The 25,605-nt window shown below is 45.6% G+C and overlaps 1 protein-coding gene across 1 annotated transcript; it reads left to right on the top strand.

The window, feature by feature from the left end:
- The first annotated feature begins 985 nt into the window (after positions 1-985).
- LOC306969242 (hippocampus abundant transcript-like protein 1) lies at positions 986-25,017 on the top strand. Its single transcript, XM_079564841.1, has 12 exons — positions 986-1,220; positions 6,065-6,151; positions 6,220-6,282; positions 8,028-8,155; positions 10,941-11,055; positions 11,872-12,078; positions 16,035-16,148; positions 17,017-17,088; positions 19,846-19,958; positions 23,496-23,593; positions 23,671-23,807; positions 24,708-25,017. Exons 1-12 carry the CDS (start codon positions 1,164-1,166, stop codon positions 24,906-24,908), a joined length of 1,392 nt encoding a protein of 463 aa, XP_079420967.1. The 5' UTR covers positions 986-1,163; the 3' UTR covers positions 24,909-25,017.
- The last annotated feature ends 588 nt before the right edge of the window (positions 25,018-25,605 follow it).

The raw sequence follows: 25,605 nt of genomic DNA, 5'->3' as shown, positions 1-25,605 counted from the left end.
CCGGTGTGCCCACCTGGTATAAGGACTATGTTGTGGAGTAGTCTTTGATGGGTTTCGTGGCCTTTGTGTTCATGTTGGACCCTCCTTTTACGTTTCCGGTGCGTTCTGCTCTATACGCTCTCATGTTAGTATTGCACTGTTTCTGTGTTAAAGGCTCGGGGGAGATAGAGAATACTGCACTACGGTACTTTATTTTGTAGGACATAGCGGAACAGGAAGTCAGCTTAACATGACATGTTTGATTATTGTCATTTCACTGATGTCATTCATTAAAGCATGTGAACAAATGGAACACTGTTCTTATTTACAAGTAAATATCTTTGATGTCTCCGACCGACAGGACTGCTAGGCAAACGATCCACTTACTCCATGCATCTACCATAGCTGTGAAAGTCCGATCAGGGCAGACGACCTCCTCCGTGGTCTCACTTTGAGAAAAAACCTTATCAATTGCACTGAGATTTCAGTTAATCAATTCCATAGTTAAGTGGTTCGGGAGGACAGCGAGCAGGTGGTCCAAGAGAAACTAAAAGAAGAAGAAGAAGAAGATCTTTATTTATATAGCGCCTTTCACAGACATCGTCACAAAGCGCTTTACATGAGACAAAGTCAAACAAAGACACTCGCAGAGGCAGGAAAAAAGCACCAAGACCAGGAGCAGTTAGAAAGCACGTCTGCACAGAGACAGGAAGTACTGGAGCTCACTTAATTTAGTCAGCTGGTCATTTATACCCATTCAAAATATGACATATTTTATTTCTCTCTCCTGCTTGTGCCAAGGACAATGAGCCTTCACCAGAGACATTTTATTACACATGACACAGTTTAATGTAAAAGAACACTGCTCAAATGTGTCAAGTATTGTCATGTTTTGTTTAGATTTAGGTGACAAGTCCTTTTTATCGGGTGTAAATCACCCGGCGTTTGTGACGGTGTTCTGAAATTAAGCACCGCCCGCCCGGACCCTCCTGCGATTGTAAACCCGTGCGGAAGTGTATCCTACTCGGTCAGACTCCTCCTTCACTCCCCCGTCTGCTCCTCCGGTTGCTCCTCCGGTTGACTCCCAGCGGTTGCGGGACACATGAGATCCCGGGCCAGAAGCACGGATTTGTTCGCTCCGCGCAGAACCTCCGCTACCTCCGCCAGCACCGAGGCCATGTGAGATGCTCTGCGGGAAACCAGCGTCCCAGGCCGGCCACAGCATGTCGGTGCGCGGCGCGGTGAGTTAGCCGCCTTTAGCTCTGTCCTGGACCTGCTCTAATCCCCGGAGAGTGATTTTGTAAACCTCCCTCTCTCCTTCAATCACTTTTTAACGCCTCTTAAATAGCACATTATTCATGTTTTACTAGCTAAAGGCTACAAACATTTGCAGCCAATAGCTAATAGCAGCAGTTAGCTTCTACTTTTTAGTAAGTTTTGAACGTGAAACAATCGCGATCGCAGCTTTTACAAGTGAAATAACAGCATTTTCAGCTTTGTCATCCTCTCCAGACATATGGATTTTTTGTTAAAGCATTTTAGGGCAGTTTCGACGCGATTACTATATTGTTTTGGAGACCTAAACATGTAGCCTAATTGTGAACATTTCCATTACGTCCCGTTGCTTTGTTCGGTTTGACACCTTTCTTTTGTTTTCTCTGCATCTTAACTTTCTGTTGATTTGAAAGAGAATTTTATCTTGGAATTTGCCAAAGTATCAATCCATTTCAGTAGTGCTGTCATGCAGGTATTTGAGCTGAACCAAATGAGCCACAGATTAACCTTCTGGAACCCTTGAAGTTGTGCCACTATTCTTTTCCTCCTGAGAACTTTTAGAAGGGATTGACCCAAAGAGATTGTTGCTGCAGTTAATGATCTGACAGATGTTAACAGTCAAGGAAAGGAGCTAAAATGAGAAGACGAGTGAACAGAAAGACGTTTCCCCTTAAACTGTACATTGTTCTTTCTGGTGCCGTTTTTATAACACAAACATCCTCACTCATTTCTGAAACAAAGGCAGGTCTCCACTAAACCAAACTCACTTTATTCATGTAGCACATCTAAAGGAGCATTATGCAAATGTTTATGTGAAAAAGTTGATAAGTTGATATTTGTGCATATTTGACCTTGTAGCGACCCAGTGGCTGGAAGACACCTTTACTTTCCATCACAGGGATCTCTAGGATGCTCCAGAATCAATCATTTAGTTGGTTTTGGGAAGAGGCTCCGTCAGCAGTGAAAACCTCCCAAACAATTGATCCTGGAGCGTCAAAAGCGTCTGGTTTACATGCAGAATATACGGTGGACGCGCTTCTAGGAGCGTCGAGAGATCCTGCAGCACATCCTGCGCCTCTTATGGTGCGTTTTGAAGTGTTGCGTTGGATGCTGCGTGTTTTAAGATTTTAAGCTTTTGACGCGCGTCAAAACTTGGGATTGTTCAACTTTCATCGTCTGTGTCGTGAACCGGAGCTACAGCAGCTCTGACACCCATCTTTGTTTCTTTTACCTAAACACCCAGGATTAAAAGCGGTGACATGAAAAAAAAAAATCCAGAGCCTGGATCTGCACTGGGAATGTGTTTGGGACTTGATGATGCACAGAGTTTTCCCGTCGGAGAAAACTAACGCTCCAATCGATCATGTGAAAACAAGACATACGCACTAAATCAGTGAACTGTTCCCACTCTCACCTATGGTCATGAGATTTGGGTCATGACCGAAAGGACAAGATCGCGAATACAAGCGGCCAAAATGAGTTTCCTTCGCAGGGTGGCTGGACGCACCCTCCGAGATCGGGTGAGGAGCTCAGTTACCCGAGAGGAGCTCGGAGTAGAGTCGCTGCTCCTTCACGTCGAAAGGAGCCAGCTGAGGTGGCTCGGGCATCTGTTCCGGATGCCTCCAGGTCGCCTCCCGCGGGAGGTGTTCCAGGCATGTCCGAGTGGGACAAGGCCTCGTGGAAGACCCAGGACACGCTGGTGGGACTATGTCTCCGAGCTGGCCTGGTGTCGCCTCGGGGTCCCCCCAGAACAGCTGGAGGAGGTGTGTGTAGACCGGGAAGTCTGAGCATCTCTGCTGAGACTGCTGCCCCCGCGACCCGGCCCCGGATAAAGCGGAAGAAAATGGATGGATGGATGGATGTTACATAAAGCACCATTAAACAAAGATCACACACTGAGCTGGTTGTGTTGATTTTGAAGTTTATTGCTCACTTTTCATCAACATCGGCCGTAGCTGATCTTGGCATGGTTAGCATCCGGAGTTTGCTGCATACCAGCTGCTAGCTCGTATTGATTCTGTGAAAACAAGTTTTATGCACAATAACGTAAATAAAGCCGGCAACGACATAACTAAAGTTGGTTAGTTTCACTAAACCTCAGTCAATATGGACAGGCCTGGCACATGAATCACAGTGTTTTCACAGAACTGAATGAATCCATGTGGACGCACTCGTTTACTGAGCTGGCTCCGTGTTTACAGAGAAAGTTTCTTAAATTATAAGCATTTTGTCTTCGTGTGGATATAGCTTTAGCCTTTAGCTCAGAGACACTTTTACAGTACATTCATTAAGGATTTCTAATGAGGCTTTGGCAGGAATCTAAATGTGGACAACAGCTGAAAACATCTGGATTGTTCATCATTTCCTATGTTTAAGTCTAAATGCTAACAGCTATAGGAAAAATACATTGAACAGACTCTGAAAAATGTCCAGATGAGCCGACTTGCTAACTGTCCGCGTATGTTGGGATCCAACCATAGACTGTAAAAAAAATGGACGTCTTCTGCTCACTCCTCCCTGTTTACCATAATGACCACGGTCGTGGGGGAAGTCATGGAGGATTTACAGACTCCTCCTCCCCAGCTCTGACGAAGCATGTTCCTAAAAAGGGCATAAGGGCGGGATTTTCACCGTAGACTCCGCCCTTGCGTGACGTGTAGCTCGCGCAGCTCCAACGCTAACAGTCCGAGCCTCATTAAGTACGAGATTTCAAAAATTCTTTTCACGAAAACCAGCCTGGTTTCATATATTGTGATTAACCCAGCGTTATCTCAGGAGGAATATCTAGCCTAGTCTAGGTTTGAAAAAATTGAAACCAGGCGTTAAAGTTGTTTTTCACGTGTCTAAAGTCCAATGCTTTTCAATGGGGGCCTCGTGGCGATATGGAGGTACTACAGCAATGGCGGCCCCCAGTGTCGTGGGCATAAAGCAGAGCAGCCAGCGCCCATTGGATCGAACACCGCTTCTCCTTTTTATTTCTATGGGCCAGTCAATATTCGATATAACGTTTTTATTCATTCATAGACGCTAATCTTTAGAGAATAATAAACACGGTGAGGCTGCGTTTCAGTTTCATGCAGCTAAAATCTGGAACAGTCTTCATGAGGATGTGAGACAGGCCTCAACTCTGACAATGTTCAAATCTAGGCTGAAAACTGTTCTGTTTGCCCGAGCATATGACTGAATGTATTTTATCTACACTCCTGCCTTTTACTGTAATTGATTAATTTTATGTTGATGTCCAGAGGAGAAGGAGGTTAGGTAACTTTGTGTGAACGAGCAAGAAAAATAGTGCTCAAGACAGAGCGAATCTAAACAAGACTTAAAAATGCAAATAACTGAAAGAATCTTATCTGCACTCTTGCCTCTTACTGTAATTGATTAATTCTATGTTGATGTTTTATTGATTGTATTTGTTTTCTTATATTTATGCAACTGTGAAGCACTTTGAATTGCCTTGTGTATGAATTGTGCTCTACAAATAAACTTGCCTTGCCTTGCCTCCCGACCACAACACTAAAAATGCAGCGGATAATAGGTGTAATAACATTAGGTCTGGCCCATATTGACAAAAATGGCAGTATGTTTTGGGACTTTCTCGATAATGATGATGCAATATTTTTGTAAAGATTAGAAATATGTAAAAAGGTCCTGTAAACCTCTGAATTTACTTCGCCTTATTCCTCAAAAAGATGATTGTCCTCAACAGACTACAAAAGGGCAGAAAAAAAACACTTTCCTCATGTTTCCTCATTTCCCCCCCAAATTGTTTACAATTGTTTTGTACTTTGCTAATTTTTCACCAATTTCTTCACTTTTCTTCCCATTTTTCCCTCAATTATTTCCTAATTTTCCTCTATTTCCCCTTGTATTTTGCTATTTTTTCCACTTTTTCCAGCATTTCTTGACATTGCAGATAAACTCAATATTGTAAATTTGCATATCTTCCAAACTGCAATTTTGATGGGATCTTGCAGAAGAAGTAACATCTCCAAACTGAAACGGTCTGTTTGGGCCGAGCAGCTCTCAAGCTCACCTTTATTTTGTCAGTTAAACCTGGAGGACGTTTCCTCAAACTGGGACTCAGGGCAAACATTTGTTTGTATCTTTTTGTAAACTCCGCTTGTTCGTGTGAAACGGCTTTTGTTGACAGATTTCACAGTCTCCACATGCTCTTTGGGGATTTTCCTTTTGCCAAAAAGCAAATAGAGAACACAGGGAGGGAAACGGTGACTATAATGATCTGGAGCCAACTCTGGATTACTTTGTGCTTTGACAAAGAGGAAGTGAGGTGCTTCCTCTGATGTAGACCCTCATGTTTCCTGGATTTATTTCATATTGTTCCAGTTGTTTGGAGAGATCTCCAAATTTACAATATCGAGTTTATCTCCAATGTCAAAAAATGTGGGGGGGAAATGGTTTAAACAATGTGGAAATACATTTCTGCCCTTTGTAGTCTGTTCAGGACAGTCCCACAAATATTGAGTCATTTTTGTCAATATTGCCCTTATTTCATTTTCCTTGATATTCTTACTGTGACAATTTGGCCTGTACTTTTTCTTTCCCATTTTTTTTATACATCATTATTGTAGCGCACCAAGTAGAGCTGCTCAAATTTGGAGAAATGTTTAATTGCAATTCTCGGACACAGCTCACGGCATTTCATACTTGGACTGAGAGAAAGACGAAAAGACTGGAAGCTTTGGAATCTATGATCTAAAAATGTATTTTGTTTGGTTCATTCAGCTAACGCTCTGTTGTTCTCTGTCCACATGAGTGAGTGATTTACCTGTTGTTCTCTTGTTCACAGCGGGGCCGAGCCACAGTGACCCACGCGGTCATCGTCATCTTCCTGGAGTTCTTCGCCTGGGGCCTCCTCACCACGCCCATGCTCACGGTGAGTCCTCGGAAAACGTTTAACAATGTAACGTCCATTTTAACACGCCGTCTTTTGTACGTCGTCAGGTTCTGCATGAGACGTTCCAGCAGCATGAGTTCCTCATGAACGGACTGATCCAAGGAGTCAAGGTCAGTGCCTGCAGTCACATAAAGGATGAGTAAGGCCAAATCTGTCTTGTCTGAGTAAAACCTATGTAGACCCGAGACCTTTGACTTTCACCTGAGCCGATGAGCGACTGCTTTGGCCCATTGTACTAGACTCGGACTAAATTTGCAACAGCTTTGCCACAAACCAGACCTCTCTGTTTTATACAGATCAGCTACTGTGCCTGAACTAAAACAAAAGTTGATTGTTCGCCTCTAGAGTGCAATGAAAGGTATTCAGCTTTACCGGGGAATAAACTATCTGGAACTTCAATCTTAGATGTGTTTAGTGGAGCAGCGGTGTTGTGACAGTGGTGTTGTCGCTTACAGGTATTAGCAACACTTTCATTATGACAAATCGGTGCCTTTTCAGTTTAAAAAAAAAAAAAAATTCTTGATATTTTTTAGATTTGTTTAGTTTTACTAAAATGTATGGGGGTCATCTCAGTCTCTCATTTTAATTTTTTGAATGGATTTTTCTTGTTTCTCTTCCTCAGAATAGTAACAGGAATGACCAAATTTGACCAATTTGTCAATTGCAGGCTAATGCTAACAAGCACAGAAGCACAGGCTGTACCCACTGAAACTACATTTATTGTAGATATTGATTAAATAAGTTAGAACAGAAACATACTTGGATTTACACATGAAATATTGGTAACAGGAATGACGTGACATATTTGCCCCCCCTCTCCAAATGTCCACAGTTCATAGAGTAAAATATGGGAGAGGGAGAGTCCTGATTGGTTTAGATGGTGGGAAAGTCTCTTCTGAATGTAATAACTCCTTGATTGTGACGTCATTGGACTGAACCATTAATGTGTGGAGAGTTTTTGTAGTTTGGTAACAGGAATGACGAAAAACTTAAGGACACACATAAAACTGCAAATATTTCATAGAAATAACATTTTTTAATACTTAAAAACAGTAAAAATAATGAGATCTCTTAGTGGACAATGTAATTAAGTGATTCTTTTGTAATTTTAGCTACAATTGATACATTTTATATGTTATTAACGCTGAAAAATCACAGGCGAGTACAGGCCAAAAAACACATTTTTATGAAAATTTGAAATAAAAATAAAAACCATTGCTGAAATTGTTTCAAAACTATTAAATATTTAAAAAAAAAATCTAAATAATGTTATGTGATAGTTGTCTTTCAACAATTGGTTGTGATTGCCATTTTGTGCCTGTTTATTTTCTTATTTTCTCACCGTCTTGGCAGAATGACTTGTGAGCTATTTTTTTTTAGCAAGTATATTTACGATGTTGTAGGGTCAAGGCTTTTTCCCTGCACACCCTGAACCTATGTACGACTAGACTTTACATGTAAATGTATGGAGTGTCAGATTTTGTGGTTGAATCAATACATTTGTGAATTTTAGTGATGGGATTTACGGCTCTTTATTGGCAGCCCTGTCTATGGTATCCATTCATTTCAACGAGTCAAATGAAAAAATGTAATAATGCCAGATATTAACTCCCAATATCTATGACGCGATCCATTAATTTAAAAAGTACAATGGGACTGATGTTTACGGTTTGATAAACGTGTTTGTGAATAAAAGTTTTTGTGCTGATTCTTAAGTTCGTTCAGGGGAGTTCTGGGTAAAGTTGACTTGACTCCGGCTCTTTTCACAACTGAGATTCCGTTTGAACCGCTCACCTTAAAGAGCCGCTCCTTCATGAACATCTGGAGAAAATAATGATTTCTTTTGTTACCTCAGGGCTTCCTGTCGTTCCTCTCCGCGCCTCTGATTGGTGCTCTCTCTGACGTCTGGGGCAGGAAGTCCTTCCTCCTGATGACAGTCTTCTTCACCTGCGCCCCTATCCCCTTCATGAGGCTCAGCCCCTGGTATGTCGAGCCACATCTTCACTTTGACATATTCAGATTAGGCTTCGGATGAAAAGGTGCTTTAGTTTTGGTAAAGATTTAGTGAAACAGTTTTCTTCAGTTGTAGCTGAGGAAACTTTGATTAAACCTAAGTGCAGAGCTGCAAACAAATCACCATTCGGCCGTTTAGATCAGGGGTTCTCAACCTGGGGGTCGTGAGACAAATTTGAGGGGTCACCAGAGAATATACTGTATTTTAATATTATTATGGTATTATAGCATACATGCCATTTTACTAGGGTGCCATTTTTTGTTCTAAATTTGAATCATTTTATTTTAGCCATTGTTTTGTCTTTGTTTTTTTAGAATTATATAGGGTAATGTCCCTGTTTTTCCCATGGTCTGACCCGGGCAGGGGTCACGATCCTAATTAACTGTTATAATGGGGGTCACGGCTCCAAAAGGTTGAGAACCACTGGTTTAGATCTCGAAAACGGTCATCCACATGAATTGCGCACATCTGTAATAAAATATTTGGAGGGGGTTAGTGGGGTCTGCGTAGGCAAACCGATGCCGTGCTCGCTGCGACGGGTGCTCGTAACGATGACTGTTGAGGGTACCAAAGAGGCCATTTCAGCTCCACCACAGCCCTACACAGCCCAGCAGTAGCTGCACGGCTGTGTAGCCGCTAGTTGCAGGTTCCACCACGTTGATTAATGCCTTAGTAGATTGCGAGCAAGGTCGTTGTCTTGTTGAAAGATCCAGCCCCGGCACAACTTCAAATTTGTCACTGACCTGAAACAGGTCGCATTTATCTGACCTACATGCCATCGATGCTCTACAAATACCATTCAGTCTGCGTTAAAGTAGATGGGAGCGGGAGGAAAACTACACGTGGACTTGTAGTGACACCACAGAGACACGTTTCTCTCGAAAAAAAACCTGGACTATAGACTTTTGTCTCTCTTCCTTCTTAAAGGAATAGGCCACCGTTTTTACATGGTAAATGGTAAATGGTCTCAACTTACATAGCGCTTTTCCACCTACATTAGGCACTCAAAGCGCTTTACAGCAAGGATCCACTCACCCATTCATACTCTCATTCATACACCAATGTACGCAGACACTGGGGGCAATGTGGGTGAAGTGTCTTGCCCAAGGACACAACGACAATGTGCACTTTCAGGAGGTGGGATTCGAACCCCCGACCTTCCGATCATGAGACGACCCTCTCTACCATCTGCGCCACTGTCGCCCCATACTGAGATATGTTCTTACCTGAGCTGTGACGAGTTCTTTAGGTCCTGTCTGATCTTCCCCCGTGCCTTCAGTCACGTAAACACAGCGCAGACGGCGTTAGCATTTAGCCTCTCCCTCTCTCCTCTATAGCTCCAAAACAGGTCAAGATAGAAGCTACCAAGCTCTTCCACGTTTTCCCTATTTAAATATGGTTACGTGAAGTGTTCCACTACAAAGTGTATTTACACAAAATTAAACATTGTGGATTTTCTAAGCGGATAAAAGGGGGAACTATATTGTAAGGCGTAATGATACCAGGAGTAGTTTGGCATCCGCACAGTAAAGTGAAGATTACTGCGCAGTAAAGTGAAGATTACTGCGCGGATTTCGAACTACTCCTGGTATTATTACGCCTTACAATATAGTTCCCCCTTTTATCCACTTAGAAAATCCACATTGTTTAATTTTGTGTAATTATACTTTGTAGTGGAACACTTCACGTAACCATATTTAAATAGGGAAAACGTGGAAGAGCTTGGTAGCTTCTATCTTGACCTGTTTTGGAGCTATAGAGGAGAGAGGGAGAGGCTAAATGCTAACGCCGTCTGCGCTGTGTTTACGTGACTGAAGGCACGGGGGAAGATCAGACAGGACCTAAAGAACTCGTCAAAGCTAAGGTAAGAACATATCTCAGTATGGAAAAACGGTGGCCTGTTCCTTTAAAATGATTTGGTTATTGATGTTCTCGCTCCGTTAGCTTCCAAAAACCTTTACATTACCAGATCAGTGGTGCTTTTTTTGGCTCTTCCTCAAACAGCAGAGCGCTGTTATCCTGGGAACCAGATTCACCGCTGTACCAGCGAGTGAGTCAGGTCACGGAAGCCTCAATTCCATTTCCCACAGCGGTGCATATGCAGGAGAACATCAACACTGTCCTAAATGAGTTCAAAACTTAGACTCCACACATTTATGGAACCACATTTGTGGAGTCTAGTGTGGAAAGTTGGAAATGCCTGATGAAAGTGTCCTTTATGGAGTCGTTGGCCTCAGACTGAGCTTCACATGATCCGCATGTGACTGAGTGGAGAGTTACAGCACCGGCAGAAGAAATGGTTAAACGGAATTAACCCTTTCAGAACCCTAGTGTTAATTCTGTCAGGATTTTAGTAAAAAATATATTATTGCTGACTAAAATTAGACTAAAGTAAAAGTGGTTAATGAGACTATAACTGTGAATGTGAGTTAAACCTGCAAATATTCCGGTTGACTCCTAAAAAAAGGAGTCGAAGGAAAAGAAGGGACAAAAACATGTCTGAAAGAGCCTCATATCATCAGGTCTGTGCTTTGTTCAGGTGGAGAACAAACATGAAGCACACGATATCAGTAGATTTCATTTATGAATACAATTAGAGACATTTAGTTTTCGTCCATAAAAACTGTGACTAAATATTGGCTAAAGCTAAATTAAAATATGTTGTCAGAATGACCCCTGGGCCTTGTCCTTGAACTCGTGGATTTCTTTAGATGTCTAGTTTTAAAGCATTAATGCTGGTGTGGTGTTTTCCAGGTGGTACTTTGCCCTGATCTCCGTCTCTGGCGCCTTCTCGGTCACGTTCTCCGTGATCTTCGCCTATGTGGCCGACATCACAGAGGAGCACGAGAGGAGCACCGCCTATGGCCTGGTCAGTCCCTCTCATGACACAGTCACATGATGCGGTGTGAGGAGGGATTAGCCCCGAGGCTCTGCTCTGTGAGGGGTTTGGACAAGAGCTTTAACATCTGAGAGCACTCGGGCCGGGACACAACATTGTACGTGGTTGTGATGTTCGTACTGTATCGGAAGCATTGTTTTGGCTGTTGTTTGCTTCAAATGCTACAATTATAAAACTGTTTTAGTTTGAATGTAATGTGTGGTCTTTCCTGGACTAGCAAGTAAACAGATGCTGCGGTAAAACTGAAAACTGCATCTAACTCGACAGCAAAAACAAGCTCCACACTTCCAGCCTCAGTAAAACATCCCCTCACCTGCCCACGCAAGCTTAGATTAAGATTCCATTAACTGCCCAGCCCTAGTCTGTGAAGTGAAACTAATGTGCAAGTGCAACAGGTCACTTTATTATTCTGACAGAGTTTAAATATATTATTAATGCACTAAATAGGATATTTAAACAACAAAACGTTTCCAAAGTGCTGAACAATGAAATCATAAAACAAAAAGCAATATATTACAAATTAGCTCCACCAATATTTGGGTACTTTTGTTGCTCTTCAGAGCCGTTTGGGTGCACATAGTCACTGTTGTTTGATGTAATGCAAAGAAAGGTATTTAAATAAGATAAACAAACAACTGTAGTATTAAGAATTTATTCTAAAAAGGGTCTTAAGTGTACATCACACATTAGACACAAGTTCTGCTAAAACACACTTAACACAATTATCTTAAGATTTAGTCAAATATTTTTCCTCCTTTTCCTTTGACACGGTTTCTTCTGTGGCAGGTGTCAGCGACCTTTGCAGCCTCCCTCGTGACCTCCCCCGCCATCGGGGCGTTCCTGTCCCATCGCTTTGGGGACAGCCTGGTGGTCCTGGTCGCCACGGTGATCGCGGTCCTGGACATCGCCTTCGTGTTCTTCCTGGTGCCGGAGTCTCTCCCCGACAAGATCCGCGCCTCGGGCTTCTCCTGGCAGCAGGCCGACCCCTTCCACGTGAGTGTCTTTACCAACGGGCCGACCCCTTCCACGTGAGTGTCTTTACCAACGGGCCGACCCCTTCCACGTGAGTGTCTTTACCAACGGGCCGACCCCTTCCACGTGAGTGTCTTTACCAACGGGCCGACCCCTTCCACGTGAGTGTCTTTACCAACGGGCCGACCCCTTCCACGTGAGTGTCTTTACCAACGGGCCGACCCCTTCCACGTGAGTGTCTTTACCAACGGGCCGACCCCTTCCACGTGAGTGTCTTTACCAACGGGCCGACCCCTTCCACGTGAGTGTCTTTACCAACGGGCCGACCCCTTCCACGTGAGTGTCTTTACCAACGGGCCGACCCCTTCCACGTGAGTGTCTTTACCAACGGGCCGACCCCTTCCACGTGAGTGTCTTTACCAACGGGCCGACCCCTTCCACGTGAGTCTCTTTACCAACGGGCCGACCCCTTCCACGTGAGTCTCTTTACCAACGGGCCGACCCCTTCCACGTGAGTCTCTTTACCAACAGGCCGACCCCTTCCACGTGAGTGTCTTTACCAACGGGCCGACCCCTTCCACGTGAGTCTCCTTACCAACGGGCCGACCCCTTCCACGTGAGTCTCCTTACCAACGGGCCGACCCCTTCCACGTGAGTGTCTTTACCAACGGGCCGACCCCTTCCACGTGAGTCTCTTTACCAACGGGCCGACCCCTTCCACGTGAGTGTCTTTACCAACAGGCCGACCCCTTCCACGTGAGTCTCTTTACCAACGGGCCGACCCCTTCCACGTGAGTCTCTTTACCAACGGGCCGACCCCTTCCACGTGAGTCTCTTTACCAACGGGCCGACCCCTTCCACGTGAGTCTCTTTACCAACGGGCCGACCCCTTCCACGTGAGTGTCTTTACCAACGGGCCGACCCCTTCCACGTGAGTCTCCTTACCAACGGGCCGACCCCTTCCACGTGAGTCTCCTTACCAACGGGCCGACCCCTTCCACGTGAGTGTCTTTACCAACGGGCCGACCCCTTCCACGTGAGTCTCCTTACCAACGGGCCGACCCCTTCCACGTGAGTGTCTTTACCAACGGGCCGATCTCTTCCACGTGAGTGTCTTTACCAACGGGCCGACCCCTTCCACGTGAGTCTCCTTACCAACGGGCCGACCCCTTCCACGTGAGTCTCCTTACCAACGGGCCGACCCCTTCCACGTGAGTCTCCTTACCAACGGGCCGACCCCTTCCACGTGAGTGTCTTTACCAACGGGCCGACCCCTTCCACGTGAGTCTCCTTACCAACGGGCCGACCCCTTCCACGTGAGTGTCTTTATCAACGGGCCGATCTCTTCCACGTGAGTGTCTTTACCAACGGGCCGACCCCTTCCACGTGAGTGTCTTTACCAACGGGCCGACCCCTTCCACGTGAGTGTCTTTACCAACGGGCCGACCCCTTCCACGTGAGTGTCTTTACCAACGGGCCGACCCCTTCCACGTGAGTGTCTTTACCAACGGGCCGACCCCTTCCACGTGAGTCTCCTTACCAACGGGCCGACCCCTTCCACGTGAGTCTCCTTACCAACGGGCCGACCCCTTCCACGTGAGTCTCCTTACCAACGGGCCGACCCCTTCCACGTGAGTGTCTTTACCAACGGGCCGACCCCTTCCACGTGAGTGTCTTTACCAACGGGCCGACCCCTTCCACGTGAGTGTCTTTACCAACGGGCCGACCCCTTCCACGTGAGTCTCTTTACCAACGGGCCGACCCCTTCCACGTGAGTCTCTTTACCAACGGGCCGACCCCTTCCACGTGAGTGTCTTTACCAACGGGCCGACCCCTTCCACGTGAGTGTCCTTACCAACGGGCCGACCCCTTCCACGTGAGTGTCTTTACCAACGGGCCGACCCCTTCCACGTGAGTGTCTTTACCAACGGGCCGACCCCTTCCACGTGAGTGTCTTTACCAACGGGCCGACCCCTTCCACGTGAGTGTCTTTACCAACGGGCCGACCCCTTCCACGTGAGTGTCTTTACCAACGGGCCGACCCCTTCCACGTGAGTGTCTTTACCAACGGGCCGACCCCTTCCACGTGAGTCTCCTTACCAACGGGCCGACCCCTTCCACGTGAGTCTCTTTACCAACGGGCCGACCCCTTCCACGTGAGTGTCTTTACCAACGGGCCGACCCCTTCCACGTGAGTCTCCTTACCAACGGGCCGACCCCTTCCACGTGAGTCTCCTTACCAACGGGCCGACCCCTTCCACGTGAGTCTCCTTACCAACGGGCCGACCCCTTCCACGTGAGTGTCTTTACCAACGGGCCGACCCCTTCCACGTGAGTGTCTTTACCAACGGGCCGACCCCTTCCACGTGAGTCTCTTTACCAACGGGCCGACCCCTTCCACGTGAGTCTCTTTACCAACGGGCCGATCTCTTCCACGTGAGTCTCTTTACCAACGGGCCGACCCCTTCCACGTGAGTCTCTTTACCAACGGGCCGACCCCTTCCACGTGAGTGTCTTTACCAACGGGCCGACCCCTTCCACGTGAGTGTCTTTACCAACGGGCCGACCCCTTCCACGTGAGTCTCTTTACCAACGGGCCGACCCCTTCCACGTGAGTGTCTTTACCAACGGGCCGACCCCTTCCACGTGAGTGTCTTTACCAACGGGCCGACCCCTTCCACGTGAGTGTCTTTACCAACGGGCCGATCTCTTCCACGTGAGTGTCTTTACCAACGGGCTGACCCCTTCCACGTGAGTCTCTTTACCAACGGGCCGACCCCTTCCACGTGAGTGTCTTTACCAACGGGCCGACCCCTTCCACGTGAGTCTGGGCCCAGGTCCACTTTACGGGCCGACCCCTACATTGATGGTGATATAAGACCGTGTTAAGGTCTCCACAGCTGACAGTCAGTCATTTTTTTAGGGATGGTTTTGTCACGATTCAAAGCACCTCTGCACAGCCGCTCTTTCTCCTGCTCGTGTCAATGAAGGAAATCCAAGCCCTGAATGTTCTGCAGACATGAGGCTAATGCAAGTTACTCTTTTGGCTGCGAGCCACTCTTCTTTCAGAGCTTTTAAACCTGCCGTCTGTCTCTTATTCAGCAACACATATCTCCCTTGCCCACGGGGGGACTTCCTTATTTGTTAAGTAGCCCACTGCTAGCGAAATGCTTCCTGTTTGAGTTCTTCACAATAAAAGCCCTGGATTTTAACTTCATAAGAGTTTATATTGTAAAAGCGACAGAGCATCACATGGCAGCAGCCTGATGTCATGAGAGGACACCACAGAAGCCTTTGCCAAACTTACTTTGATTTCCCTTGTTATTTTTTACCTGTGTTTATTAATAGTAGTATTACTGTATTGATTTTCACAAAGTTGAATAAATTTCTTTCCCCTCTTTCGATCTTTAAGCTGATACAGCTTGTTTGCCATGAGGGCTAAATCAATGTTGTCCTGTTCAATCCACGGCAGCAAAGATTGGAACTTTTACTTTCATGTATTTGTTTTTGCCTTATAAGCCTGTCATGATAAGCTGCTATAAACATGAAATATAATGAAACAACATTTTTACAAAGAAAGAATAGGGGGGAAATTCTGATAAATGAACAGACGATAAATATCAAGCCCAAAAATATATTGTTTATCGTGATTTATTGAACGATAAGTCGATATAGTAATTATCATGACAACCCTATCATTAGGACATTCATTTGGAATATTCCTAGGTAGGAACTATTGTTTGTTATGTAGGTTCTGCTGGGGCGCTTTAGTTTAAAGCAAGTCCCCAAACATGAGACAAAGCCCCGAACCCTAACGCTGCTTTGAACCTACCTACCTGTGGTTTCACACTGTGACTGTAAACTGGAACAGAAGCAGTGGAATGTTTCTGCTCGCTGCTGATCGCTGAGGAATGTAAAGAAGCTTGTCTAATGTTTTGATCAGCTGTTAAAGGTATTGTTTGTGATGTTTTCTCCAGTCACTGCGGCGCGTGGGTCAGAACCCCACAGTTCTGCTCATCTCCGTCACTGTGTTCCTCTCGTATTTACCGGAGGCCGGACAGTACTCCAGCTTCTTCCTCTACCTCAAACAGGTACAAATACTGCTACTACTACTATTACTAATATTTATTTATTCATATTTAAAAAAGGATTAAACTGATATTGGCTTAAAGACAGTTGAGTTAGTGCCAGTTTTGGTGCTGATAGGTTTAAACAAAAGAGCCAGAAAACATTTGCTCTTTTCAAAGTGTTTAACTCAATGTCTGATTTATTTTTAAAGTCTAACTTGTGTAACTGAGTGAACTCAGAGAATACCATATATTGTATCGTATTGGACCTACTGTATCGCGACAAAAGTGTGTCTTCCCTGCTAGGATAACGGTACGGTAGCGCAGCAGTTAGCAGGGCTGTGACAATTAATCGAAAATTGATTTAAAATCAGTCAAAATGACATATGTGACATATGTATTCATATGTGTAATGTTGTCATGTCAAGTTCTCTTACTGAGACGACTTGTTAAGGACAAAAATGCAGATGTTAAAATAAAAAAATCTGAGTCATATCCATATTGTAAAAAAAAGGTTAAAAAAATGCTGAAATTTAAATTGGAAACTTAAAATCAGAAATCTAATTGAATCCCTGCTCCGGTGACGGCCTTCTAAAATATTCCATAAATAACAGAGAATTTCGGTTGAAGTAAGCCCTGGTACCAGCCCTGGTACCAGCTGTGATCTTTGCAGTTTGCTGAGTTCAGGCATGTGTCATCCATCGAAAGGCAGCTGATCGCCAGACCCTGCCTTTCTGTTGAGTGCCCTATAGTTTCTGTTTTACTTTCGAGTGACTTCTAAAGTACATCAGGGTTTGAAAAGATTGAGCAGCTTTGGTTTGTTTGTGGTGAACAGCTCACTCTGTGTCTAAGCCCCTCCCTCAGACGCTTCATAACAGACTCTGTTCTTCAGGTGATCCACTTCACTCCCACCTCCATCGCTGCCTTCATCGCCATGGTGGGAATCCTCTCCATCATCGCCCAGGTACTGACTAAAACATTTAAAACAACAGGGTACTAGAGAGGTTGGGAACACTTAGGTACTGACTACACAAAACTATTGCAATGTTTAAAGAGTAACTAACTTGTTAGCATTTTAGCGTGATTTCTCCACTGCTTTTGCAGTAACTCTCTTTGAGATTTCTTTGAGATTTCTGGAGTTCGGGCTCTTTACGTCAGAAATGGCTCTTGGGCAGAGAAAGTAATGTTCCTGAAGAACAATGTGTATTTTGAAGACACTGCTTTTATGTGACACTTTTTGTGCACTTAACTGTAAAAATCATGACATAGCTTGTAATACATATAATCACGTCTCTTACCTCACACATCCTCTGCTGAGGACACTGAGATACATTTCACATGCTCACGTAGAGAACAGCAAAAAGTCTACATCTAAAATAGGCTGGTAAATTCTGTCAGGTCACAGTTACGTCCAGTCCCTCAGCTGTAGTAGTAGTTAGTAGTAGTAGTAGTAGTAGTAGTACTCCACACTGTGATGCTAACACCGCTCGAGCTCAATGCTAAGCCACTAGCTTTGTGGAATCACCCTAATAAAATCAGCCCGTGCATGGAAGCAGTCGCAGGCACACATGTCTGCCATGATGCTTGTGTGCAGAGAGAGCTGTAGTTAGCTCGCTGTGGGAACTCCATGCGGAGCATTCAGGTCATGTGACTAAGCCCTGTCAAACCCCTCCCACCCCTAACCCCCCATACTTTCTCGGACTCGGTAAGCTACGCCTCTTTTTCTGGCATTTTTCAAATCAGGCTTGAGGCTAAGGGTTCACTAGTTAACAACTAACTGGGGGTTATTGAACCTGACTGAACTTTTCAGATTTGTTTTTTGGAGCCATCTCCTGCATTTAGAAAAGGCTGTATTTCATTATTTATTATGGACGTAGCACAAGGGTTCATGTTCTCTGTCACTACAACAGATTTCCCTCATTTTGACCAATTAGGGGAAATTGTCACTTTTCCATCTTTAGCCCACCTAAAGCTACTTACTGCAGCTTTTGAACATTTTGAAACCTGTTTCATTATAGCAGCCTGATATTAAAATAATGCACATTTGTTTACACTGTTACACTAATTGCCCTTCAATAATAGAAACTGAAAGTGTGTAGATTATTAAAGAATAAAAATAATATTTGGGACATTTACAACTTGGAAAATTAGAATATTGTTGAAAAGTTCATTTATTTCTGTAATTTAAAATGAGAAACTAATATATGATATAGACTCATTACATGCAAAGTGACATATGTCAAGCCTTAATTTGTTATGATCTTTAGGATTATTTGGAAAATGGACTGTAAGCCATAATCATCATTGTTATTCCTATATAGTTGAGCCATAATAATCAAAATGATAACAAATTAAGGCTATACATATCTCACTTTGCATGTAATGAGTCGGTCATATATTAGTTTCACAGTTTGAATTACAGAAATGAATGTTTTTAACAATATTGTAGTTTTCCTAGTTTCACCTGTGCATCATGGGGCTGTCACACCTTGATGATCTCGCCAGCGTGTGCCAAACGTGTCCTGAGCGGGGCAGCCAGCGAGGATCAAGCTAAGGCCATGGGGAAGGAAGGTTCGGGACGGGTCATGAAATTCTCCCTTGATCGCGTGGCGGGTCATATATGCCGGTCGTGGTCACACTTTGTCATTGAATTCAGCCACAACTTACTCCGTCATCTTGAGAGCAGGTTTTTGTCGTAAATATGCGGTAGATTTTCATAAAATAATCTGTTTTTGGAGCTCGATGTCTCGTGTTTTCGACCCTCTGTGCGTCTGTGAGTGAGTTCGCGTGACCTCTGCTGCGCACAGGAGAAGGAGAGAGAGAGAGCGATGACACGCCAGTACTGTTTACTTCAAGCACATCTTTGGACGGAATGAAAGCCGTGGTCAATTCAGACGGATCATATGTGTATGGTGTAGCCTAGTTTTTAATGGTTGCGGGGAAGGTTGTTAAGATAGAAACAACGTGCGGGGCAGAACTTGCTCCAAATGCGGCCCTGCAGGCTGAAAAAAAAATAAAACCCCGTCCCGCGCATCACTATTAGACATCACAACTTATGAGTAACTTAAAATTAACGTGTCAACGATCACATGACTTACCTGTAACTTATGACCCACTTATGTCGGACGTATGACCATACACTGGCATACGTTGTGAAATTTTGAGCATGCTTAAAATTTGTGGGCGTATGCCAGTGTACTTGCCGTATGTGAACGTGCTTCAGCGTGCTCATAACTTATACAAAACGGCCCCATAACTTATCCAACATACACCAGCGTATGTGTCAACTTTATCATACGCCGGCATACGCTGTATTTGTATTTGTGACCATCTTTTTTCTGCACATTTTCTCCCTCCTATTAGCTTGGCTAACACCAGACTAAAACAAAGTGATATTTAGTCTGGGGACCACCAATTAATGTTCTGGTAGGAGAGGTGTGGTTTACGATTGTCCATAGCCATTGTCTGTTATGTGTCTGAAGTAGCCACAGCCAATCGTATCATCGTATCAGATGACGAATGACGTACCCGCTGTAAACTTTGGAGCTAAACTATTTAGAACACGGTCTAAAGCTGGATCAAAAGATGGTCTGCTGCTGCTGGCATGTCCATTGGGGCTTTTTAATAAAAACAGGACAATGCTGTGAGTGTGAAGACAAAGATGTGGAGGCCAGAATGATAAGTCTGTGTTCAATACGTTTCCTGATGTGGTTCTTTTCAGACGGTGCTGCTGAGCGTGCTGATGCGCTCCATCGGGAATAAGAAGACTGTTCTGTTGGGGCTTTGTTTCCAGATCGTACAGTTGACCTGGTACGGCGTGGGCTCACAGCACTGGTATGTCACTTAGTTGTTACAGGAGTTAACCTGCCCTGATTTAAAGCCACCCTCTACTCCATTTTGCCGGCCCGGAACGCTTACATTCCCACATTACATCACAAGATGCTTCAAACAGAGCTACCTTTGTCCCATGGAAGTAAAAACGAGCTCCACACCTCCCTCACCTCACAGCGCACCCTCCATCACACCCTCCATCACACCCTCCATCACACCCTCCATCACACCCTCCATCACACCCTCCATCACACCCTCCATCACACCCTCCATCACACCCCTTACCTGTCAGGTCAAACACGTGCAGGGATCGCAAATGTTTGAAGCAGCAACAGTTAGTGGCTAACACAGTCAGAGTGTAGCATTCGCGGCTAGCACTGTCAGAGTTTAGCATTCGCGGCTAGCACTGTCAGAGTGTAGCATTCGCGGCAAGCACAGTCAGAGTGTAGCATTCGCGGCTAGCACTGTCAGAGTTTAGCATTCGCAGCTAGCACTGTCAGAGTTTAGCATTCGCGGCTAGCACAGTCAGAGTTTAGCATTCGCGGCTAGCACAGTCAGAGTGTAGCATTCGTGGCTAACACAGTCAGAGTTTAGCATTCACGGCTAGCACTGTCAGAGTGTAGCATTCGTGGCTAACACAGTCAGAGTGTAGCATTCGCGGCTAGCACTGTCAGAGTGTAGCATTCGCGGCTAACACAGTCAGAGTGTAGCATTCGCGGCTAGCACTGTCAGAGTGTAGCATTCACGGCTAGCACTGTCAGAGTGTAGCATTCGTGGCTAACACAGTCAGAGTGTAGCATTCACGGCTAGCACAGTCAGAGTGTAGCATTCACGGCTAGCACAGTCAGAGTGTAGCATTCGCGGCTAGCACAGTCAGAGTGTAGCATTCACGGCTAGCACAGTCAGAGTGTAGCATTCGCGGCTAGCACAGTCAGAGTGTAGCATTCACGGCTAGCACAGTCAGAGTGTAGCATTCGCAGCTAGCACAGTCAGAGTGTAGCATTCGCGGCTAGCACAGTCAGAGTGTAGCATTCGCGGCTAGCACAGTCAGAGTGTAGCATTCGCGGCTAACACAGTCAGTGTAGCATTCGCGGCTAGCACAGTCAGAGTGTAGCATTCACGGCTAGCACAGTCAGAGTGTAGCATTCGCGGCTAGCACAGTCAGAGTGTAGCATTCACGGCTAGCACAGTCAGAGTGTAGCATTCGTGGCTAGCACAGTCAGAGTGTAGCATTCGCGGCTAACACAGTCAGAGTGTAGCATTCGCGGCTAGCACAGTCAGAGTGTAGCATTCGCGGCTAGCACAGTCAGAGTGTAGCATTCGCGGCTAGCACAGTCAGAGTGTAGCATTCGCGGCTAGCACAGTCAGAGTGTAGCATTCACGGCTAGCACAGTCAGAGTGTAGCATTCGCAGCTAGCACAGTCAGAGTGTAGCATTCACGGCTAGCACAGTCAGAGTGTAGCATTCGCGGCTAGCACAGTCAGAGTGTAGCATTCGCGGCTAACACAGTCAGAGTGTAGCATTCGCGGCTAGCACAGTCAGAGTGTAGCATTCACGGCTAGCACAGTCAGAGTGTAGCATTCGCGGCTAGCACAGTCAGAGTGTAGCATTCGCGGCTAGCACAGTCAGAGTGTAGCATTCGCGGCTAGCACAGTCAGAGTGTAGCATTCGCGGCTAACACAGTCAGAGTGTAGCATTCGCGGCTAGCACAGTCAGAGTGTAGCATTCGCGGCTAGCACAGTCAGAGTGTAGCATTCGCGGCTAGCACAGTCAGAGTGTAGCATTCGCGGCTAGCACTGTCAGAGTGTAGCATTCACGGCTAACACAGTCAGAGTGTAGCATTCGCGGCTAACACAGTCAGAGTGTAGCATTCGCGGCTAGCACAGTCAGAGTGTAGCATTCGCGGCTAGCACAGTCAGAGTGTAGCATTCACGGCTAGCACAGTCAGAGTGTAGCATTCGCGGCTAGCACAGTCAGAGTGTAGCATTCGCGGCTAGCACAGTCAGAGTGTAGCATTCGCGGCTAGCACAGTCAGAGTGTAGCATTCACGGCTAGCACAGTCAGAGTGTAGCATTCGCGGCTAGCACAGTCAGAGTGTAGCATTCGCGGCTAGCACAGTCAGAGTGTAGCATTCGCGGCTAGCACAGTCAGAGTGTAGCATTCTCGGCTAGCACAGTCAGAGTGTCAAGCTGCTCTGATGAAGCTGAAATTCTCATCCCATCTCCAGGGAGCTGTCAGGTGTTTTTCTTCTCTTTCCTTATGATTAAAGAGTGCTGGGAGGCTTTGAGGTGTTCAAGGTTTGTCGGGGGAAAAAAGCTCTGCACCGTAAACCTAGTTCTAAATGGAAGTTTTATGTTCTAAATGCTAAAAAACCCCAAGACCCAGAATTACATGAAAGTGACATTTTAACAAATGATAATTTAAAAAAAATGCGTTTTATGCTGATAACTGTGTGTTGAATCCATCCTCATTAAGCAGCATGTGAAGGCAGAGCAGGGTTCACCACTGACATGAAATACAACAAAAAAGACATCATTCAGGGCAGCTTTAACCCTGCTCTGATGGTGAGGGCCACTTCAGTCTGACGGAGGTAAAGTTTGTCTTTTCCTGAAGTGAAACGTGTCTTGAAGAGAGAGCAGTTGTAGCAGTGGACCTCTGAGAGTCTGCTAGGGTTGCCAGATTCTCAAAACCAATATATCGTACCAAGCTTCCCAAACTATCGTATTTCAGCTCAAACTAGTACACTGTAAATATGCCAATAGCGCTGTAGCATCTGCGCAAAATATGGCTCCCCTAATACAGGCTCACATCCTATTTATTACATTACTCACACATGATGACATCACCTCACCGAAGAGATGAACTCCACCTCCTCGTCGGAGTCATTCTCTTCTGCAGGAATTTCTGATGTAGACGCGGCTAACACAAGTTTGCCGAAGTCATAAAGCGCAACATAGATGTAGTGGGTTTGAAATCCGAACATCCTCCTCCATTCTTCACACACTGATTACTGCAGCAGCTTTTCCAAGCATCAGTCTATTGCTGGGTTTGGTTTGATCAGATTTACTTTGGAGAAAACACACTCACATGACGTGTTAGAATGAGGAAAAGTAATTAGCTAAGCAGTATTAAAGAAGCGGGTAAATGACCAACTCGTGAGAGGTGAGACGGGATTACGTCCTGCTGATATGTGATAGAAGAAGAGACTGGATCAGTTTGACAGTTCCACTGACAGCAGATATTATGCCCGTGTGCATACGGAGTTTAAGTCTGACTCCAGATCAGCGCGAAAGCAAAGCGTTGCTGAAGCATTTAACCAGACCTTATCTGGCGCTCTGAAATGATCCTACATTTAGGGCTTTTTAAAATGATTGCTTGTGCAAAATGATCGTACAAATACACTAGTTATCGCACAAGCCTGGTCTTTATCGTCCACTAGTTTTGTCCTGAACGTCTTAGTTTTAACGTCTGTTTGTTTCCGACGTTAAAAGTCCAGAAGAAAGGCAGTTTGAGGATGTCCTTGTGAATCCTTGTGTTCAGGATGGTGTGGGCCGCCGGGACCATCGTTGCGCTGTCCTCCATCACGTTTCCGGCTGTTTCTGCGCTGGTCTCTTACTGCGCCTCGGCCGATCAACAAGGTACTGAACTACAGTGACTGTGTGCTGTGGGCGTGGCCTCTGGGGTGACGTCGGTGTGGCTTTGCCGTGTGTTGCAGGCGTGGTCCAGGGCATGATCACCGGGATCCGTGGCCTCTGTAACGGTCTGGGCCCCGCTCTGTACGGCTTCATCTTCTACCTGTTCGACGTGGAGCTCAGCGACACAGACCCAGAGCCACAGACGCCACAGACTGAGGTAAAACACAGTTCCTCTGAGATCCTCGCCTGTCCCGCCCCAGTCCATCCACAGTGGACAGACAGCGGCGCAGCTGGTAGAGCTCGAACCCCACCTCCTGAAAGTGCACACTGTCGTTGTGTCCTTGGGCAAGACACTTCACCCACATTGTCTACACCAGTGTCTGCGTACACTGGTGTATGAATGAGAGCATGAATGGGTGAGTGGATCCTTGCTGTAAAGCGCTTTGAGAGCCTAATGTAGGTGGAAAAGCCATTTACCATGAAAAAAACAAAAACATAGTTGATGCTGTCGGGGCAAAGGTTCACTTCCTTTAATGTTGCCCCTGGACCGTTTCCCCCCCTCTCATTTTGTAGCCATTTTTTTCCTTATTTTTTCCCCATTTTCTCCCCACTTTCTAACCTAAGTGATGTTTAGTGTGGGGACATTGTCTCGTAGGAGAGGTGTGGTTTACGAATGTCTCTCATGCGTCAATCGTATCATTGTATCAGATGTAAACCTTCGAGCTAAACTATTTAGAACACGGCCTAAAGCTCGCGTCTGCTGCTGTCATGTTTGATCCGTAAATAAACTTTTAGTTTTTAATCCGTGAATAAACTACAAGCTTCCGTATATCGAATAGCTCGTCATCATCTCGCTGTCCCTCCACGTTCTGTGATTGGCCCCAAATCCATGTGCACATTTGGGCCCTGGCCCCCAGGCTGCTGTGCAGTTCCAGATGGTTCAGTCCGGCGTCTCTCCTCGTTTCTGTTGCGATATGGATGCTTTTTTTTCCCAAGAAGCTTTTAGAGTTGGATAAGGCCAAACTGTAGATAATGTGCTCGGTTCAGGTGGGGGTTAAAATGTTAAAGATGGAAGTGGCCTTTTGTTAACATGTGTTCCTCCTGTCCCCCCCCTCAGACGCCGCTCGTCCCGGGGCCTCCCTTCCTGATCGGGGCGTGTGCGGTTCTCGTGGCCATTTTCGTGGCCATTTTTATTCCTGAAAACAACAAACTCTTGGACGACAGGAGCCCAAAGTCCACCACCACCGCCGCCACACTAGCCCCGCCCCCCAGCGACACGGAGGACATCGAGCCCCTCCTCCAGGACACAGTCATGTGACCCGACAAGTCGCTATTAGTTTTTTACCTTCGGATGGCGTTATTTATTGAAATCAAGTTACTGCTTTTTACAGATGTCACAGTTCCTTTTTTATTTTCACCTTTTAGTCGGTAAATCTGTTAATTATCCACACAATGTATCAATATGGAATCACAAACTGTTTGACAAAACATTTTAAGAGTTCAGTAAAAAGTAGTTATTCTTTCATTTTGCAAAGTCTTTATTCCGTGCCATTTTGATTGATCTCAAATCTACAAGAAGTAAATAATGAAATCCATGTAGCAAAAAGAGGCTCATTTCAGAGTTTGAGCGACTTTACCTTTAAACAGATGTTCACAGCTGTTTGTGAGGTTTCTGTAGTTGGGTTTACCACGTGTCCTAACAAGGAAGACGTGCTTGGAGTGAGTGACCTCCTGGAGCTCAGCCGTGTGGACTGGTCCTGCTCTGGATCAGCTGATTCAGTTCTTCTGATGTGAGTCTGATCTAATATGAGCATTAGAGTTAAACCTACAGGAGCAGAGTCTGACTTCCGTCTGAACGTTATGGCTTCCCTGGTCTCGGTCCGAGTTGCAGATTTAACATGAGACGCTCGAGGAGACGCTCTTATGCCTGCTTAAGTGACAGATTTTTCTTTATTATTTAGATCTTCAGCTGCTCTTCCTGGGTCCTTTATACAATTCACACAAAAAATTCATGA

This window comes from Gobius niger (assembly GCF_951799975.1).
Source record: "Gobius niger genome assembly, chromosome: 1".
Classification (NCBI taxonomy): Eukaryota; Metazoa; Chordata; class Actinopteri; order Gobiiformes; family Gobiidae; genus Gobius; species Gobius niger.
This window is presented reverse-complemented; position numbering and strand designations above follow the sequence as displayed.

Excerpts from the sequence above, each read along its gene's own strand:
- LOC306969242 (XM_079564841.1), top strand. The coding sequence starts at position 1,164 with ATGCTCTGCGGGAAACCAGCGTCCCAGGCCGGCCACAGCATGTCGGTG. Across the intron at positions 8,156-10,940 it reads TTCATGAGGCTCAGCCCCTG|GTGGTACTTTGCCCTGATCT; the intron begins GTATGTCGAGCC and ends GGTGTTTTCCAG. Across the intron at positions 12,079-16,034 it reads AGCAGGCCGACCCCTTCCAC|TCACTGCGGCGCGTGGGTCA; the intron begins GTGAGTGTCTTT and ends TGTTTTCTCCAG.